The 22,246-nt window shown below is 37.3% G+C and overlaps 1 protein-coding gene and 1 long non-coding RNA gene across 2 annotated transcripts; both read left to right on the top strand.

Annotated features, from left to right (window-relative positions):
- LOC109840592 lies at positions 3,938-19,657 on the top strand. The gene is made up of 3 exons (XR_002246956.1): positions 3,938-4,046; positions 18,217-18,624; positions 18,823-19,657. It is a non-coding gene; the product is annotated as an uncharacterized LOC109840592 (long non-coding RNA).
- LOC109842329 (zinc finger MYM-type protein 1-like) lies at positions 20,196-21,596 on the top strand. The gene is made up of 3 exons (XM_020411222.1): positions 20,196-20,253; positions 20,365-21,089; positions 21,177-21,596. Exons 1-3 carry the CDS (start codon positions 20,196-20,198, stop codon positions 21,594-21,596), a joined length of 1,203 nt encoding a protein of 400 aa, XP_020266811.1.

The raw sequence follows: 22,246 nt of genomic DNA, 5'->3' as shown, positions 1-22,246 counted from the left end.
TCAAAAAGTCAACGCGAATCAATGTATCATGACGGAGATAGTCAGTTCAAAGTCAACTCAATGACACGAGCAAAACTCAACTCACCGGTAGTAGACTCGAAACTCCGACGACGGCCAGGCGATAAACGCAGCGCCGGAAGGACTTCGGCTATTCGTCAAAGCATCGAATAAACCAAAAATCGAAGGAGCCAAGAGTTGAAGCTAACTACAGGTCCTTTACACGAATCGAAGGCTGGACCAATCATATCCAAAGTATTCCAGCCTATTCTATAAAAGAAACGAGTCTGGAACGCTTTGGAGGGGGTATCTGTAGGCATCGAAAATTGCCTATAGGTCTCCACGAACAGCTCAAAGCTAAGAGAAGACGATGAACGTCACTATCCAAGTCACAGAAGCTTGATTGATGTCGACGAATGCTGGAAGTGAATCGGCGAACTATGTGAAGCAACGGTGTTTCAGAATAATAAGGATACGAACTGATCGGGAACCTCGTGTCACTTACAAAAGATGGAATTTCCTTCGTGTCTCATTTATTCCACAGATGATCTAATCATTGGAGCTTATAGAACTCTTCGTTAGCTTTCCAACACACTTTGAATCACTCAAATCCGAGTTCGGACGAAGAAATTACGGCGGGAACGGACGAGGAGGTGAAAATACGTCTCAACCTTAGGTGAGACACCACGTGGTGTCTCGGCCAAGGCCGAGACACCCAAGGGTGTCTTGGCCCAAGTTGAGACACCCTAGGGTGTCTCGGAGCAGTTTGAGACACCCTAGGGTGTCTCGGAGCAGTTTGAGACACCCTAGGATGTCTCGGCCAAGTTTGAGACACCCTGAGGTGTCTCCAAGCAGTTTTTGTCTCGTGCCTATAAATACAAGCCTCAGACCCTTATTTTTTGGAGAGAGCTGGAATTCTTGTGCCTCGGCGAAGCCCTGCCAGATTGAAGACTTAAAGTACATAGATTTCAGAGAGGAGGAGGAGAGATCGGATCGAGTTCTTCAACGCAAGAGACAGAGATTCGTCAGATCTACAGTTTCCCGGATCCGTTCCTTAGGATTATCCCGTTGCGGTAATCTTAAGAAGAGTGATTATCTCGCTTCGCCGAGATAAGAGCTACAGTTTCTCAATCCCTTCGCGGATAGACGAAGCTCTGCCCAATTTTTTTCAGCAATCAGATCTGATTGACGGTGGTCCACGGATAAACCCTGGCACAGGCAAAGATCCCACGCAAGCAGAAGACCGATAAACGATCTCTGCGTTTGTTTGATAAAGTTGTAAACTTTTTTTTGCTTTCATTGTGTAAAAGTCTTATAAAAAGACTGATTTTTGTATTCGTTGTAAACGTCTGAAGTTTGTAATGAATCTCGCAATGAAACAAGCAACTTTCACCGCAAACAGTGGACAGTCTAATTTTCGGACCGCGTGTAAGCCTTCTTCTTCTTTGTGGTCGGTGTTTCTTAGGATGACACTTGTTGTGTTGCTGATTGCGAGAACTCATGGATGTGGTGACCTTCTTCTACGACGTCTGTGTAGAACGGCGGGTATAAGGCCGATCCTTCACCGTTAAGGAGTTGCGAATAAAAGTTTTGGGAGGGATCCATAAGATTTGTAATTTGATAGGAAAATATAGAGTTTTTTTTTATGAGAGAGTTGTGTGGAATGATTTGTGTAGTGAATTGAGTATTTATAGAAAAATTTTTACTGTTCTTGCTAATTTTTTAAATCTCAACGGCTAATTTACTGTTCATGTTAATTTTGAAAAATCTCAACGGCTATTTCCAAATTAGACTCAAAGGTAGGGTTTTTTTTGTAAATTTTAATAGCTAGGAGCTCCCAAACGCTCAACAAATTTGTGGAGCGCTTGGGAGCTCCGTGGCACAAGATCCTAGGCTCTGTGCCACGCCAACCCAAGGAGAGGCCTTGGGAGTTTGCTAGAGCATCTGCAGTAAGCTCCCACCGCCACCTCAGCATTAGGAGGTGGGGTGAGGGCTTGCTGCAGATGCTCCGGCCACGGCAGCCTAGGAGTTTGTGCTCATGGAGCTCCAAACGCTCCACAACATCCTGTGGGAGCGCTTGGAGAAGCTCGCAGCCTATCTAAAATATGTTTTTTTACAAAAAACCCTCTATATTTGAGTCCAGTTTGGAAATAGCTGTTTAAAAATTAGCCGTTGAGATTTTTTTAAAATTGACATGAACAGTAAATTAGCAGTTGAGATTAAAAAATTGGCATGAACAGTAAAAAAATTCAATAAATACTCAATTCACTACACAAATCATTCCACACAACTCTCTCATAAAAAACTCTATATTTTCCCATCAAATTACAAATCTTATGGATCACTCCCAAAACTTTTATTCACAACTCCTTATTGGTGAATGATCGGCCTTATACCCGTCGTTCTACACAGACGTTGTAGAAGAAGATCACCCCATCCATGAGTTCTCGCAATCAGCAACACAACAAGTGTCATCCCAAGAAACACCGACCACAAAGAAGAAGAAAGCTTACACGCGGTCCGAAAATTAAACTGTCCACGATGATACGCTTCTTGTGTCTGCTTGGCTGAACACGAGCCAAGACGCCATCCAAGGTACGGGGAAACACAAAGATAAGTTTTGGTACAGAGCTAACGACTACTTTATCCAATACTCCACCAATCCAACGAGCCACACACCAAAGATGTCAATAATCGATCGAACGAACCTCTTCGGGCTCTCAATTGACGTACTTTCCCCGATCCGAACGTAGTCGTCAACGGATTCAGCGGATGCTCCATATGCGAGCATTCACATAGCCGCAGTAATCTTTTGAAGGCTAGATAGTCCCAACTGTCCAACACCATTCCTCTTTTGGACGAAGTAATCGTCATGTTCGACGACTGCGTTGTGAATTCGAAGGAATAACGAACGTGACATTCTGAATCTTCAACGAAAATAATGAAGAGGATAGGTTGGTATGTCTGCAAAATAATCTTGGAACAACCGATTGTGGCCTTCCAGTCGGTTTCGATGGAGCACGATACGTCTTTTGTGTTGACGTGAAGTTCCAACTTTCTCTTGTTCTTCTTCCTCGACAACAACAACTCCCATAAGAAAGAACATCTTCATCATTTCATCATCGCTTGAGCTATATGAGCTAGACATTTTGTTGTGGGAGATGATGGGTTGAGGTGAGAAGGCGTCGAGTTTTATAGGAATCAGTCGGTTGACAGTCAAAGTGTTCGATACCTTGAACTTCGTGCCCAACGGATAGGAATCTATCAGTTGTCAGTGAAAGTGCATGTTCGCTCGAAGACTGTGTCCAACGGATACGAATCTGTCTGTTGTCAGTGGAATTAAATAAAAGAGGTTTAAATATAATTGAAAGTAATATGCAACAAAACTAAAATAGAAGAGAGGTGTTTTTTTGATATTGTTGGAGCTCCTAACTAGGAGTTTGGTTAGGAGGTTTCTCATGTGATGTGACATTGAAAATGGTGGACCATATCTTGAGAGGACTTGAGAGCTTTTCAATAAGAACTTTCAACTAGGGAACAAATTTTCACTGTAGACCCAAATCAATTTTTTATTACCAAAATCGACCGATTTTTTTTAATTACCAAAATCGACCCGTTTTAGGACACGTAGGTGTAATCCAGTTTCCTAATTAGTCGGGGTTGCCAACCCCGACTATTTAGGAGTTGTTAAACCGAGTTTTAAGGCTTCTAATCGGGGTTTAACAACTCCTAAACAGTCGGGGTTGGCAACCCCGACTAATTAGAAAACTGGATTAAGCCTACGTGGCATAAAACGGATCGATTTTGGTAATTAAAAAAAAAATCGGTCGATTTTGATAATTAAAATTCTGTTTAGGTCTACAGTGAAAATTTATTCTTCAACTAGGAGCTTATTGGGGATGCTGTTGTTGATTATCTTTAACAAAAAGCAGGGGTATAAACTATTTTTTTCCTCCTCTTCGTCAGTTCCTAGACGTCACCTTTTACCACTATCTCACCTGCGCTGGGGACCTCGTCACCTTTCCGTCAGCGTGCTATCGCGATCTCAGGTTATCCGATTTCCTTTTCCACTTTTTTAATTGAAAAATATCAGTTTTTGAAATGAAGCCCTAAATGATCATTCAGGAACCCAAAAAAGTCCAATGTTTTTTGTATTTAGTTTTCGATTTAATGTTTGGATTCTTGTTGTTGCAACCCTGCGAATTTAACAGCGATAATGACAAGTTGTTCCTTTTTTAAATTTGACCAATTGAACTTCGTGAGGATGGCGTTTTGTGAAGAGTAACCGATAAAGTTGGCTACTTATTTATTTATTTATTTATTTATGTAATGGAGAATTTCTCTCTTTTTTCTGACCGACCTTTTATGTTTGTGTAAAAAGTTATTAAAAATCGAACTTTAGGAAGGCATCTCTTTTGAATATCAACGGAGAAATTTCGCAAAGGTTGTTGATTGCTTTGATGTATGTAGCCTTTTAAGATGTCAAAATAATATGATACCAAACTATTTTGTAGATCTCTATTGGATGGCCTCTCAAGAATTTGAAGCCCGGTTTCCCTTTTTCTACGCTTCATTTTTACTTAGGGGGTGTTTGGTTACATTTCTATAAATTATAGGAAATGTTTTCCATCCCAAATTTGATTTCCTTGTATTTCTTAAAAAAAATTATAGGAAAAGTTTTGAGAAGTTAAAAAGTACAAATTTTCTTATTTTTTGTATTGTGCTTGTTTGGTTCAAAACAAGAAAATGAGAAATAACTTTTGGGAAAATAGCAACATTTCCTATAATTTATAGAAATGTAACCAAACACCACCAACTTTATAGAAAAGTGAGAACTTTGTAGAAAATAGTTAATGAGTTTTATTATTTAAATAATGAATGCGTCAGATTTCCAAGAGATTTCCTCCCATTTTAGAAGGAAATCAATTTCCATAAAATTTGGTACTTTTGGGCACTTTACAGAAAACATTTCTGTAAATTTTTTTGGATCCAAACACAGTTTATAGAAATGTATAGAAAATTCTTAATTACATAAATGCCATGCGTCAGTACTTTTGAGAAAACATTTCTAAAAAACAATGCAACCAAACACCCCCTTAATGGAGAAGCTAAATTGCACAAACCCCACAGAAGTTTTGATCCATTTTTAGTAACCCCATTTACTTTTGAAAATATCGCAAAACACCAAAAAAAACTTTTGGGTTGTGTTATTAACTTATTAGCCTCCTAGAATGTTTTACATTTTTCACTCCTAAAAGGTGTTTGGTGAACTGGTAAAAAGTTCAAAATATCCTTTTCAAATTAACATTCTAATTATTAAATCAATAGCTCTAATCAGCCCCAATCAAATATAATCCTAGAAAGTTGATCGAGACCGCGGAGGACAAAAGGGTTTTTTCCTCGCGCTATGCATGTGGGAAGTGCAAAAACCGTTGTTAGATTAGGTTTTTCTTACGAAACTTTTTTTTGGTGTTTTGGGACCATTTTAGAAGGTTTGGGTTATTTGGGCAAAACTTTTGAGGGTTTATGAAAAATGCCTGACGATTATCAAGTTCTTCATCAATTTGGGTTATTTAAAATGGGCAATACTTTTGAGGGGTTATGAGCAATGCCTCACGCTTCTCAAGTTCTTCATCAATCATCTTCAACCTCACATTGCAAGAACCTGTAACCTTCAAAATCCTACTCATAGTCACCCAGGTCGCATTTTTTCAGTACTTAAAAGTACCTTACATTTGCCAGGTTTCCATCTCCAATTTCACACAGACAGTTTTTGTGAAATTGTATTCCACAACCTGATGGATGCAGAACAATTTTCTATTAACGCATGATGCATATGATCTACTTCAAAAATAAATTAGAGCAAAATTCACCTGAGTAAACTGTCAAAATTAGTGCATAAATGTTCTGATCATGTAGTTCTGTCTGTGGACGGTCAACCAGTGTAAAGTAACTCACGCTACTTGTCCAAAACTCTTGTAACCTCATTTCAGATTCTGCAACTTAGTGCGTTTTCCAGACTTTTATGAGATTTATCTGGCATTTTATTGGTGTAAGGACTAAGGGGAGAGTTGATTATTTGTATATTTTATTTCTTGGCAGATTAACTATAATGTCTTGAACTTAGGAGTTTGAAGGGCAGAGTGTGATGCAGAAGGATGTCTCACCCGCTATGAGTTATATTCAAGTTCTGTCAGAAATTTAATTGATAAACGATAATTTCAAGTAAATTTGAATAATAAGTTCTTTTGTCTTAAATAAATTAGGACAAAATTTTTAAATAAACTATTTTTAAAAAATAATTATCATTTTGACCTAGTTGCAACTTGTTTATCAAAATTGACCTAGTTTCAGCCACATCAACAACGTGGGCTAAAACTGGGTCGAGTTTGATAAATAAGTTCTTAGAAGTTAGAACTCTGCGGGATTAAGAATTTGTGTAGTTTAGTAGAAATTTAAACTTACTATACGGGATTGGGAATTCCGTGTAGTTTATATGGGCATCTCCAACAGCTTCTCCAAAATTTTCTCCAAAATAGGGAAGCAAAAGTCATATTCTCCAAATTATTTTTACACCAACTCCAACAGCTTTCCCATTTTGAAGAATCCTTTTTTTCCTCTAAAAATTTGGAGAATGCTGCAGATTTGGGGAAGCTTCCCCATTTTTTCTCCTCCATCCCTATTTTGGGGAATGAGATGGGGAATCTGTTGGACCAAAAACCTAACTAAATTCTCCAAAAGTGAGAAATGGGGAAGCTGTTGGAGATGCTCTAACATATAAACTACACGAGATTCACAATCTCGTGTAGTTGATTCAATGGTTTGCAGCTTAAGTTATGAGTCGAAAGGGCATTGTTTGAATCTTAGCCAAATAATGAATCTTTTTTAATGTTTAACTTCTGAATAGATAAATATAAAAATGAAATTAATGTTGGCGGTGATGAGATTCGAACTCAAGACCATTTGAGTAATTAAAGTCTAACTCTCTTGGAGCTAACCACTTAGCCAACTACATGGGATTGTTGTGAATCCCGTGTAGTTTCTATGTTATAAACTACACGGGATTCCCAATTCTGTGTAGTTTAGTATGGGATTGAGAATGCGATGGAGTCTAATTTTCTACTAACTACACAGGATTCTCAATCCCGTAGAGTTCATAAAATATTTTTCTCAATTTCGACCCAGTTTCAGCCCAGGTGATTGAAACTATGTCGCAATTGCTAAATAAGTTACAACTGGGTTGATTTTGGTGATTAAGTTTCTAACCAGGTCTATTTTAAAAATTTGTCCAATAAATTATTCCTTTTCCTGAATTAACGATTCTTCCATAAAGATTTTGATGGTTCACCAAGAATTTTGAAAGCTCAACCTCTTCAGGAAAGATGAACTGCTAAGTTAAGAAGCAGATAGACCTTAAAGCTTCAGTATATATTACTATCTATTTGTGTTCCTGGTTGTATTTTTATACATGTCTCTTCACTCAATGTTTGTTACTTTCATTGATATTAATCCTAGCATTTGTCCTTCCAGAAATATTCTATCAATCTTCACCTGATCCACTTCGTACATTGTTAACCATTGTATTAGGGTGTTTCGGTGTGTTAAGGAATGTTTGGAGAGTCTTAAGGTGAACAACATTTATAGATTTATGGGTCTGGTTTTAACATACAAGGTTGGGTTTAAAAGACGTTCTTATATGACCTCTAATCCTCCATCTTCCAGATTTTAGAGGAATCAATTATCTGTTGCATTCCATGGTTGTAGGCCCTTGTGCCGGATCATGTCAACTGCTGTGTGCTGTGATTCTATTCTGTTTTCTTTATATCTTGTCTTCCTGCCAAATGCAACTGTGCGCTATGCTTAATCTAGAATATGGTATTACATTTAATTACTAGTGCATCTTAAATGGTCAAAATCTGTTCAAAGTAGCATTAATAATTAACCTTCTATAATTGCAGTGGGAGTGCGTTTCAAAATCTTTCTAATCTTCGTCAGTATTCATTATCTATGGGATATTGTTAGGGTTTTGATAATGGTATATTGGAATAAAATGCTTCAGTATTTGTATATCTTTGCATAGTCTTGCTTTGTAGGTAACTTTTAGGGCTTGTTTGGATTGAAGGGAAGTTAGGGGAACCATTCACCTTGTTTGGGAACATTTAGGAGGTGAAGTTATTCACCCTAGTTCCCCTTGGTTCACCCCCTAATAGTATAAAATTTGTTACCCCCCAAATTGGGGTGTAACCAAGGGGAAGGGAACTCCCTTCCCTTCCATTCTCTCACCTAGTTTCCCTTAACCCCATTGAAATCCAAACACACCATTAGTGTAGCTCTTCTGGACAGGGTTCTCTGAGAGGTAAAGAACAGATGCCTCCCAAGACTATAACCCCCAGCAAAATGATCTGGGGGCCAATATCAGAATAATTTACAGAATCAACAACCTTTGTAGTTCTGCTGCAAGTGGGGACCTTTATTGAGAAATGAACTCAAGCCTATCCGAAGATTTCTTCTTAAAGTTCAATAGGTAGAAAAACCTTAAAGAAAGCTAACTCTTGGATCATTCAGAATCAACAGGCCTACTTGGTACCTGATGCAAAATAAGATACTGATAACTATTAAATATGGATTTTGAATTTAGGCAGTGGGGATATGATTCGTTGATGTCTAGAAAGTTTAAAGCATGTTTCTTTGGCTTGGTAAACTTCGCCATTTTGATTTTCATTTTGTTAATTCCAAGAGTCTACTTCAAGCCTAGCTTCCTATAGCTGATTACATGTGAACAGTTCAAGTTGGAGCTTGAAAATTGTACTGCTAGCTTATGGCAACTTTGTTATAATATTCATCAGTCATGACAAATGACAATCTATTATAGATTGCTTTCACATAACTTGCTATCAGCTCCCTTCCCCAATCCTTACTCCTGTTGTGTGTTTCCCTGCATGCTTGCATGCTGGTAGGTGGTTCTTGAAATTTAGATAATATTGTTTGATCTTTTTGTAGTAGAGCTTTGGAGACCTCCTTAAATTTCAATATTTATCATTTTCTCATTATTAGTCAGGATTTGATTTAATAAATTCATGGCCATCTCAATTTGAGTTTTTTCAGATTGGATTTTGATTCGTCATTCGCAAGCCCAGAGGAGAAGGTGGTGTAGGAATAATTTAGAAATCACCCAAAAGGAAGAAGAGTCATCTTTATCGTTTAGAGACCAGTTTCCATGTTCTAATAACAGTGCAATGAGGTCTTAATGGTAGAATTGTCTACCACCTGAAAAAGTTCACATGAAAAAATTGATATAAAAAAGTGAAATGGTAGATTTATACAAAGTTACAGCAGGCTTGATTTGATTCTGAGGTCATTTTTAGTTGGATACTTTATTTTCTACCAGAGAAGATGAGATAAGTTTCTGGAAGGATGAATTAATTTGATTTCTTATTGATGGGGACCGGGCGAGGGGCTTCGACCCGAAGGCGGGTGAATCTCTAACATTAGGTCTTCGTAAACTATTCAATTTTTTTTTGACTTGATGGATTGAGGCTGGAACTTATCGGAGAATGCAAGCACTCGGATATATGGGGAAAAGTTCATTGGAGGGGCATGGATGGCCGGAGATCGGCAACTTTGGCACTGTTCATCTGTGAACAGTTCTATAGTTTACTGTTCATCTGTTAGCAGTAACGCTATAGGGGATACTTCTTTCTTAGTTTTGAATCTATTGAAGATTAAGGGTTAAGATTTGTGGTAGACTTTGTGGGGTTTTTGGATGGATGACTAGGATTGAAAGTGGAGAGGGCTTAGGTAGATAACTAGGCCTCACACTTGGGGGCTTCACACCCGAGGGCTTTATAGCCCAATGAGGCAATTCACATGCCAAACAAGCAATTCACATGCTCAAGTGAAAATTCTCATAATTCAAAATTTTGTTTAATCAAGGTCCAATTCCTCAAGGAGGAGTACAACTTTATATATAGAGAAAAACAAAATCTGAAAATTAAATCAAATCCTAGCTAAAAGAAAACAAAATAAAATCCTAAACAAAGTAAATTCACAAAGATCCTAAATGATCCTGAGATCAAATCCTAAGAAAAACTTACATAAAAATAAAGATTACAACATATAATACTAAAATAAAAGAGATTCTAGTAAAGCCTAATATCTTTTGATCAACAGCCCACAATTGTCCTACATCACTTGTTCAAGGTATCATATAACCCTTCTTATCTTCCTGTCTAGTTTGTGGTCTTAATATTTCATGATAGATGAATAATAAAGGAAGTTGAGTGTTTATTGTGAGAATCTTATTCGGAAAAAAGGTAATTGTACATGGTAAAGCAGAATGTCTCAGTACCATTGAGGATAGGAAAAACATGGTTTCATTTGGAAAGAAAGATGAGAGAGAACGACAGAACTATAACACATCAGAAATTAATAGATGAACAGATATAGATGTATAAAGGGAAGACATGAGAGACAGTGATGGGTTGAATTTTCATTTTTTATTCTTAATGCTCTTGTGCGAAGTATCAGCTACATTTTTTTCTTGTGGATCATTAAGACACATCAGCAAAACAAGCTAGAGGGTCTAGAAGAATACCAGCCTTGTTTTATTCTATTTAGGGGATGTAAACAGATAAGCTAGTTCAAATTTGAATCCATGTCCTTATTTGAAAAACAAAGATGTGTATAGTCAAACTATTTAAACTATGAATATTGATGATGTACATTAACAGGGGTGAAGCCAACATTGTGACGCCCCTGGTTTCAGACATGGCTGCAGTCCAATGTGAACCCAAGGATATCAAACCTGCCATGCACCCACACTGTGTAATAATATGTTTCACCATCACAATAATATATCTCTCTAGTGGAAATCAACGACAAGTGTGGTACAAAACAGACATAAAGATAATGCAATGAACATGATATAGAAAAGAGATAACCAAATAATCATGTTCTAACTGAATAAAATGAAGTAAAATTGATAAACTGAATCAAATATGAAATATCTCGATACATAGAGTCAAATGACATAGTACTAAGACACTCAGTCTTTATAAAATGAAATACAACTCTAAAAGTCAGAGAATAAACTATAAACTGTTGTGGAGCTCTAAATAACTACTAATAATATAAGATGGAAGCTAAACCGTGTCTCCATCAACCTGCGACTCTACGTACGCCTGGTTCGCTGCCTGAAAAGAGGGGAAACAACGAGCGTCAAAGCACTAGCAAGATCATCTCCATCGCCCCCAGGGGAAGGGGGTTAGGAGTATATATGAAAAGAAATTAGTACATATATAAAATCATCTATCCTGAACAAAGAGGAATTGAGATTTAGAAATTCACAATACGAGAATTAGTACGTCAAGCGAAATAATCTAAACAAGAAAATCCTCATGTATATACTATGTCTCAAATTGTGAATCGCTAAATCCCAACTCCAGAGTCCTAGGAATGAAATAGTAAATAAAAGAAAACAACTCCAAACATCATCAATACTAGTCACATCAAATCCTCAATCTACCCTCGGGTAGTTAGCGCAATCACAAGGATAAACATCTGGTAACATGAAGCTCACATGAAATATGTCGTATAGCACAACCTCAAAATCATACCCTAATCTCAGGTAACTAACATGAATGAAATCTGTACAATGCTCTATGTGAAACATACTAATACACATGGGTGAACTACGTTCATAAGAAATCTATGCTTATTTCACAATACTATCTCTTACAAAGTTTTATAGCATATCGCATCATCATGCGAAACGGACTACCTGTTTAGGTATCCTAAGAAAATACGGTTCACTGGCCTCATCGCATCATCATGCGGAATGGACTACCTCCTCGGGTATCCTACATGTACGACTTATTAGCCTCATCGCATCACCATGTGGATTGGACTGCCTCCTCAGACATTCTCATCACGTCACCATGCGGAACGGACTGCCTCCTCAGGCATCCTATAAGTACGGCTCATTAGCCTCATCGTATCACCATGCAGAACAGACTGTCTCCTCAGACATCCTCATCAACGGTATACTGACGCACCACCCTAGACAGTACTGAGCTATGCCCATCAACGATATCCATACACACACTTATACTATTCTAGCTAATCATCTCCTAGTCGCGGCGAAACAAAACATGAGGTTACCAATTCCCGAAGGTCTATGCATATTCGAACCCAACTCATCCTCCTCATGGACACACGTGTTTCATCGTGCGACTCGTACTTAGTGCATGCGAAACATATAAATGTGGAGAAACACAAATACTCAAATCATCAACATATCGGTCGATCGAAGTATGTCATCGGTCGACCGATCAACGTCGTGCACAAACGTGCATATGCAACTTAGCAGGGATTGGTCGACCGACTCCTTCGTTTCAGTCGACCGACCCGAGCCTTACCTGATAATAGATTTCTGTTTTGGGTTTTGATCTTCAATTCATCAAATTGATATTTTTACAGGTAAACACATATAATTAATGTTGTTTAATGTGATTAGGGTTCAATTAGCTACATGAAGCACAATTAATATATCTAGGTGAATTATATAAACCCTAACATGTTCATGTTCGTAAAAAAACATCATGAAAACCAATAAATCTCAATGAAAACTCATGTTAAAATTTATTTCAGATCTCAAATCCAAATCAGAGAATTCGTTTTTAACTTTTTAAAACAAAAAGATCGAACCTTTGTATCATATACTTTAAAAGAGCAATTCTTATACTTAAACTAGGTTTTAAGGCCAAATAAAACTCAATAAATCAATAACAAAATGGGGATAGGATTGGAGGAGATGAAACTCGCCTCAAAACTCATGATGAACTCCCAAACATGCGAGAAAATAGATTCTCCTTTGCCAAACGCCGACGATCTCGCCCTCTTCTCGGTATTTTGCTTCACAAAGCTCTCGAAATTCACCAAAAAGTGGTCTAGGATTTTTGAGGGGAGAGGGTGCCTGCTAGGGTTCAAAAATATGATGTAAAAGATAATTTTTTGTGAAAAACACATGTATATATAGAGGAAAACCCGAAACAACCAAATCTAACTTTTTGTGAAAAACACATGTATATATAGAGGAAAACCCGAAACAACCAAATCTAACCCGAAACATGAAATCTAGTCAGACTGGGAAAATAGTCCTCAATATTTTGGCTGTACCCTTTTCGTCCGACCTCAAAATGATGTGATTTAAGATGCTTTGAAAAGCTATTGAAGAGACCTACAATTTTTTTCTTGAGTTTTTACATATCCAGAGTTCATCGGTGTGTAATATATATATATATATTCTTAACTGATCGTTTTTCCAGATTCGAATTGCATCGGTGTATAATGCATATATACTCTTAATTGGTTCCAAATCAATTACTATCATGCTCATTCATCATTAAATGATATTTATCATAATATAACTTATTTAATACTATTTACCATAGTATTTTAAAAAAACAAAATTACTAGATTTTACAAACATTCCACCCCCACCCTTGGGGGTTGTGGCCAAACTAAATGATGATAAAAAGGTGGAAAACAAACCAGAATGAGTTCTAATTGAGGACAAGCGCTAGAGGCAGAGGGAAGGCACGCATATAAGAGTAGACAATGTTGAAAATAGCATTAACGCATAACGTAACGTTTACCTCCAGTTAGGTTACAATAGCGATAACGCATAGCGTAACGTAGGTTAAATAATTTATTATTGTTTAAATAATTTATAGATATATAACATTCAAAATACTCAGATTTAAAAATTATTTTCACAAATACCCATAATTTAAGGGTATATGTGCAAATCAGCCAATAAACGAACAAAAAAAAACCCACAATCGCCCTTATCCTCTTATCCGCTAATCTAGAGAGAGAGAAAGAGAGAGAGAAAGAGAGCCGATCTTATCCTCTTCTAATTCCTTTATAAAAACCCCACCCCATCCTCCCCTCTTCCCTCATCATCTCCTTCCCCCCCTCCTCTCTCTCTCTCTACGAACCAACCCTCTTTCTCTCTCATCAGTCGTCGTCACCATGTGTAGCGGTCCAAGAAAACCCCAGTCTCCTAAGTTCGTCGACGACGAAGGCCCTAAGTTCGGCGACGACGATGAGGACCTGAGACGAAGAAGAGGACGAGGGCCTGAGACGAAGACGACGACGACGAGGACCTGAGATGAAAACGACGACGAGGGCCTGAGACGAAGACGAAGACGACGACGAGGTTCTGAGACGAAGACGAAGATGAGGTTAGAATCTGGGCGACGACATCTCTTTTATTTTTAGGGTTTTGTTGAATTTGAAGTCAATCACAACCGTTGATTTTTTTTAAAATAAATCTTAGCCATTAATCAAATAACGCAGGCAAAGCAACGCTACGCAAAAACGCCACAAAACGTACGCTATGCCCGAAATAGCGTACGTTATTTGTGATCTGCGCTATTTTAAAACGCTACATAGCGTTAACCCGTCGCTACGTCACGTTAAACGTCATTTTACGTTATATAACGCGTTATTTTCAACATTGAGAGTAGAGGCAATGCACAGATAAGATCCATTTGTCTTTTGCGAATGAGGGCGAAGAGAACACTCACGAAAAACCCAAATGACACAATTTATTGCTAGAAACCCAAGCTATCGCTAAACCCTTGGTTTTTTTTATTTTTGGGTTTTTTGTATATATGTGCAACCCTTAGAACATTTGCAAAATTACTCCTCAAATCTCAGTATTAGCAAAAGTTACCCATCAAATCTCAATATTTGCAAAAGTACTACCCTCAAATCACCAACGATGCTAAAATACCCTCCAGATCAACAAATCATTAAATTTGACATGCTAATTTATAAATGAATTGTATGAATATCAACAGAATAGTCAAATACTTATTCATAATATCTAATAAACTTTTTTATTTTCTAATATCTTTTGTATTTATTTTCAAAGTTGATAATTTGGGGGGTTGGTTTGCAAATCTTGAAATTTAGGGGTCTTTTTGGAAGTATGCATGATTTTAAGGATGCTGTTGATGTCCGTGAATACACAGTCGAAGATGGTCTTCCGTTGATGACAAAGGTTGGGAGGATAAGAGATGGGGCCGACTCCTCCTCCGACTCTACGCCCGATTCTGAGCGCGCGTTGTGGACTGATAGCCTGTACATGTAAGAATCGTAAGAGTACGGGGCTAATTTCCCCCGTGGTACCTCCGACGGTCAAGTCAGCCGATGAACTTGAGGAGAGTTTTTTGAGAGGTCCCTGAGCCATTGAGGTCCTTGCAGGGGTTCCTCCTATGGAGTTAATGATTCTCTTACTTTAGCAAAGGTAAATTCAAAGTTTTTATCAAGAAGTAGCAGAAAAGAATAATCCTTTTTTTACCTTATTTTCCCCCTTTTATAGCCCATCACCCCTGGGAGTTTGACCATTCGGCTTTGATTATGCACAGAAGGCGGTTGAGGGGTGAGCCGAAGGCTGAGTCATATTTCTCCTCCAAGGTATCGACTGGCGATTGGGAGGGAAGTCATTCAAATATAGGAGAGAGATGTCCCCTCAGCATCCTGGATTTGACAGATGAGGCAGGACAGAGGATAGGCCCGCTGTTCGGTTGTCCTTCTCCCTCCAGATGGCGGCTGATGACTGGAGGGAAAGTTATTCGATCCCAGAAGAGCATCATGGCGATCCCAGAGAAGTGACTTGTGAGTAGAATAAACGGCTTATGCAGGGGATTTGTCAGAACAGAGATCTTGATGGGACTAATCAGTGTTGTTGTGTTGATTGACATCTGAGGTGAGCTTAGCTGGATCTTATCCCCATAGTAGAGGCGAGTCGGTTCGTGAGTTGTCTTTGTGATTTCCCGACTCGATAGCCGAGTGAGACTCGGGTCGAGTGTATAGTCGAGATGTCTGCTGAAGGAGTCGTCTTGATTACGAGTGACCGACTGGTCCCGCACTTCGAATCGGTAATGATGACCCTTGGTCAAAAATGACTCGTCTGCCTCGTCTGCTCGACTGGCCAATAGACTTGCCCTTGGTTAGGCTTTGAAACCTCTAAGCTGGTTTGAACTGTGGCCTTTTTAGCCTATGCAGACAACCTTTCGGTATCTTCATCTTTAGATGGTAAATTACCATAATAGATGCCTATACAAAAAATATCAAGTTTCAAAGGGCCCCCTTTACATATAAATAAACTGCTTGACAAATCGAAGTATATTATCCAAATACATAAGAATATGTAAAACGACATATAGATCAAACACATTTTTATTATATTATATTACATGAAGAACATGTTACTAGACTAAACACTGAAGTTAAACATTAAACTCATTTTTCCTTCAAACTATTAGTTATAGTCATATCTGGTGAGTATCGTAGTCCAATCTGAGTCTAAATTTGATTTTGTGAAATATGGCTAGTGAGTTCAACATGCAAACGATATCCATATCCATGTCCATATACTTAAGGATGGAAATGAACCAAATAATTAAGAAACTATTCGGTTATTATTCGGTCATATTCGATTCGGTAGTTCATTTAATAGTAAACGTATATTTTTGAGTAATCGACTCATAAACGAATAGAATTTAACCAGAGGTGTATTTGATTCGGTTGATTATTAAATATTTGTTAATGCTTTAAATTTATTCCTCTAAAGTTAATTTATCATAACTATTTATCCTTTAAACTTGCACTTGAGATATTTATCATGCCGACATATATCATAACTAAATATCTATAAGAAATAAATTCTTATCCTAATTTTAATTAAGGTTATGTTCTTAAGTTGCTAAAAGAAGTTTGCTAGAAAATGAATTAATATAGATCTGAAATCTATAATGAGATGTTGTTCTACTTCTACATTATTGCATTATACTAACTTTTTATGTTATATAACAGTATAGATATTACTATTGATAAATATATAGATTAATAATTTATAAATATATAAAATTTAATAATTTTGGTGTGACATATCTTAATAATCATCATGTAGTTATGCAAAATGTAAAAAGAAAAGAAAATAAATAAATTACCAACATAGCATTGAAACCCATGACTTCAGTTAAAGAGCCAAATGCCTCAACCAAGTGTGCTAGCAAGTATTTGTGAATATTTACCGAATATTTGTTTAATTAATCGAATCGAATTTGAACGCCTTCTACCTATTCAGCAAGAATTCGAATCCGAATTTGAATTCTAATTCAATAGAGCAAACCGAATTCGAATTCTAATGTAAAGATATTCGATCATATACGATTCATTTCCACCCCAACATATATGTAAGAGTGAAGGGTGTGTATGTCGTGTGTGCACATTTGTGCATGCAGGCTCACACGTGCCAATTACACCCTTGTAGATTGGATTCTAATATGCCTACGCCCACAATCAATAAAATGCATATACCAGTTGGAAAATACACACAAGTTGAGAACTCATACATAGTTTCTTTACCTTCATCTTGTATTTGAAATGAGATAAAATAGTTCCGTAGCTATCTTTCTTGTATTTTTGGCTGATACCTATATTAATCATTACCAAAATGGTCAAAATGATCCTAGGGATTATAAAAGGGACTAGTGACTCTTCGACGATCACACTCGGAAGGGAATATGTGAATTGTCTTGGTTTAATCGTGATGACATGGCTGCAAAACATGGATCTTGGTGGGGATTATGGTAGTAATATTGTTGAGAGTTGATGTTGTTTCAATACATTACATACTTGGCATTGTGCACTACTGATTTCCATCAATTAAGTAGACCCATTTCATCCTAGCATCATACTGATTTGATTTATGATGAAGTTAGGAGCATGCAACCTTTCAGTAAGTCAAACACTTATTCTGCTTTCTGAACCCACAGCTAGTTGTCATTGCCAACTTCAAATGATGTGATTCTCCAGAGAGTGCTATGTATATTTTCTTCCTTCTTACTTATTCTGCTAGCTTTAGCATCTTCTTATCATTTCTCTGTTCAGTTTTTTCTGTTCTTTGTGTGACAATGTAATCAAATAAGAAAAAGAGCGGTAAATATATGTAATAATATTGTTTTAGGTATTATTTATCTTCTACGCAAGAAAGAGTTCCAATTCATCATTATATTTTACTTAGGAGAAATTCTAGAATATCATAATATATAGGGCTGTGATTTATGTATTGTTTTTAAATTTTAGCATCAGTTTTGCAATTTGTATCAGTCCGCAACACTTTTTGACATTGATCTTATGCAGGGATGTTAGTAATGTGATCTATGAGAATGACTGCGTCCATCTTATGCTTTGCCAATGATCTGGCCTGGCTTCTACTGCTGATCTTGCCCTCAAGGGAGATCACTGATGGATGGCTGTGATTGGGCATCGGCACTCATTTTCATTGTAGCGATCATCTAAGAATTTACCTTTTCTTTTTCTGTCTCTCACCCAAATTAGCTTGTTGGTGCTATCTGGTTTGATTCTCCTATCATAATGGGATAGCGATTGGGGGACAAGAATCGCAATCGTCGGATGCATCCTATAGCTTTTGCTCCTTTTAGCATTGGTGCGGATGGGACCACAAACACTAGAAAGGAAGTGATACTATGAATTATGGAACATAGCTGCCGGAAATTCTTTTCTTCTTCCTATTGTGCTGTGGCTAAGGTGCAAAGCATATCTTATGCTTATTCTGTTCTCTTTTCACTTCCTTCTTTAATTTCTATCCCCTTCATTTCCATGAACATTGTGTTTTGAGACTTAGGGGAAGGTTGCAGTTAGAAGGCCCATCATTTTTAACTGCTACACTTTTTTTTTTCCTTCATCCTTTAAACTGTCTTTTGGTGCTACTGATGATTGGTTCAGGTACTTATTCCCTGTCCAATGCTGTGAAGAGATGCCACCATAGTTGTCTTGGCGAATAAAATGCCCATAATGCACATATAGAAAGCTAACCTGGAATAGGTGGCACAATAATTTACTCACATACGTGCTTTTGGAAATGGTTGTGGGCCAAGTTCCTGCGTACAGATAAGTAAATGGTCAGCTTGGATGACAATCAAGAGAATACTTGGATGGTTGGGGTTAACTTTGTGGGCCCTGGAGTGTGCCCCAGCTGGAGGAAGAGCTTTCATTGGATTGCTGATAGTCCTTGAAATGCATGGTGTGAATTGATTTGGCTCTATTCTGCCTTCCTGATGAGAAGGAACATGTATGGGAGGGAAAATATCTTTCATTATCCAGAATGCATCCTCTTGGAGTTTATAGCGATCTAACATGAGTATATTAGATATGGCTCAGTAAATATTTGGGGCAGGCATCTTTGATCTTGATGCGGGTCTGATCGAGGCAACATCAAATGCAGTGATTTCAATTCCCAGAAAAACTATGGTGTTTAAAGATGAATAAATATGGATAGTAAAAAGATCCAAGGATGTGATACGAAATAAGGTTATAGGATTTCTTACCGAGGTTTATTGTAATTGATCTCTCTCCTTCAAAGATCATTTAACCTATTTCTTATAGGTAGTAAAATTTTCAGAAGATTCTACTTATGGATAGAGAATTACCTGCCTGGTATTTCTTGCGGCGGAAAGCTACTCATTTCATGAACCTTAATGTTTTGTGAATGTGATTAACAGAACTGACGGTAGAGATCTTTATGAACCAGAATTCTACTGAGGAAGAATTATGGGGGAAAGTACTAAACTATCCATGCTTGTTGAAACGTGTCCCCCATGTACATCTATGTTGTTCATTGACTTCTTTTTTCCTATGATTCTTTATTTACCATAAAGAATGAAGAGCTGGATTTTCTGAAAATGATGGTTGCTGACTAAAGCTTGTATGGTTACCCTTTCCTTGAATGAAAGATATATATTCTTCAAAGGAAGCAGGTGTAACTGTGTAAGTTTCATTAATTGAAACTGCAATTTCAGCGTGTATCAAGTTCGTTTTGCAAGATTAAGAAATTGAATAATTAATATTTTTTACTAGTTTCCATCAAATTTTTTTTAATACTCCTTATCCGTCACTATAAACAGAGGAGGATCTACATACAGTCCAAAGGGGGCCACGGCCCACCCAAAATTTGGGGGAAAAAAAAATTAGGGTGCTCTATTCCTTAGGTGGGGGGGGGGATTAGGGTGCTCTATTCCTAATTTGGGGGAAAAAAATTAGTTTGTGAATATTAAATATTTGAGGGGTTTTATGTATATATTAATTGTAAATACATTACCATGAGCAGCAACAAGATTAATAAATGGGGTTTTATTGAAATTGAAAATTTATGGAGAGGTATTTAGCAAATGGTTATTCTTAAGGGGGTTTATTAATAAATGGGGTTATTCTTAAGGGATTAATAAATGGGATTTTAAGGGATTAATAAAGGGAGTTTCATTGAAATAGGAAAAGATAATGTATCTTCACTCAATCGTAATGCTGAAAAGGCATGTGAGGATTTGATAAACCAACCGCAACATATATCAAGGCGATTCGATAATTTTAATGCTGAACAAGTTGCAACAAATCGTCTTCGGTTAAGAGCTCACATACTTGTGGTGCGATTGCTTGCACTCCAAGAGATTCCGTTTAGAGGCCACGATGAGAAATCTAGTTCGTCCAATCGTGGCAATTTTTTTGAATTTTTGGATGTGCTGGCCATGGAGAATGACGAACTTTCAAAGGCAATTGTGAAAGCTCCCAAAAATGCCAAATATACAAGTCATGATATTCAAAAACAAATACTTTATGTGTTTTCAGTGAGATTGAAAAATGCAATTCGTGAAGAAATTGGAGTTGCCAAGTATTGCATTATTATTGATGAAACCCGTGATGAGTCAAAAAAAGAGCAAATGTCTATTGTGTTGCGGTTTGTGGACACTAATGGATTCATTCAAGAACGTTTTTTTTGGCTTGCTCATGTTTCCGATACTGCAGCTTTGACTTTAAAGAACGCAATATATTCTGCTTTGGCTCATTACAATTTGGATGTTCAAAATATTAGAGGTCAAGGTTATGATGGGGCCAGTAATATAAGGGGTGAATTCAATGGATTGCAAGCTTTGATTATGAAAGATTGTAAGATTGCTTACTATGTTCATTGCTTTGCTCATCGGCTACAGTTGGCTCTTGTTGCGACAACAAAAAATCTGACTCCCATTCATATGTTTTTTGATAAATTAATTTCTATAGTTAATATGGTTGGTGCTTCTTGAAAGCGTAATGATGAATTGAAGAAAGCTCACACGGATGACATTGCCCATTTGATTTCTATTAATGAACTCGAGACAATGCCTGGACTTAATCAGATCGGCACTTTACAACAAGCTGCTGATACGCGTTGGAGTTCTCATTTCAGATCATTATCAAGTTTGATCAGGATGTTCAGTGCAACATGTGCGGTGTTGCTCAAAGTTATGGAGGATGAGCTTCCTTCCCAACGAGCCGATGCAACATCTGTTTATGATGAAATGACTTCGTTCGATTTTGTATTTATCTTACATCTAATGAGTGAGATTATGGGGATCACAGATTTTCTTTGCCAGACTTTACAAAGGAAGTCTCAAGACATTTCGAATGCAATGGAGCTTGTGTCATCTACAAAAAGATTACTACAAGAGTTAAGGGATGACAAGTAGGATAATTTGTTTGAAAAAGTGAAGTCTTTTTGTGTGGCTCGTAACATTAATATTCCTGATTTTAGTGCTCAGTATGTTGATAGACGACGTCGAGCTCGTGGTCATCAAGACATCACCATTGGGCATCATTATCGAGTAGACTTTTTTTTATGACGTGATCGATTCACAAATGCAAGAAATTAATGTGCATTTTAGTGAAGATGCGATAGAATTGCTCATGCTTAGTTCTGCCTTAAATCCTCAAAATGCATCTGCGGCTTTGAGAATACAAGATATATGCAAATTGGTTGGCAATTTTTATGCACAAGATTTTACAAGTGAAGAAAAAGAGAGTTTGAAGATGCAACTGAAACATTATGAGCATAATGTAGTCAAAGGGTCAGACTTCAAAACTCTTTCAACCATTTCTGAGTTGTGTCAATGGTCGGTAAAGACTAATAAATCTGCTACATACGACCTCATTTTTAGAGTGATCGTACTTGTGCTTACTCTTCCAGTTTCTACTGCTACTGCAGAACGATCATTCTCAGCTATGAATATCGTCAAGACTAGGCTTCGAAGCAAAAATGGAGGATGCTTTCCTCTCCGACGCATTAATGGTGTTTATTGAAAGAGAAATTGCTAAAAGTCTGAGCATTGATGCTATCATT

This window comes from Asparagus officinalis, chromosome 5 (assembly GCF_001876935.1).
Source record: "Asparagus officinalis chromosome 5, Aspof.V1, whole genome shotgun sequence".
Classification (NCBI taxonomy): domain Eukaryota; kingdom Viridiplantae; phylum Streptophyta; class Magnoliopsida; order Asparagales; family Asparagaceae; genus Asparagus; species Asparagus officinalis.
This window is presented reverse-complemented; position numbering and strand designations above follow the sequence as displayed.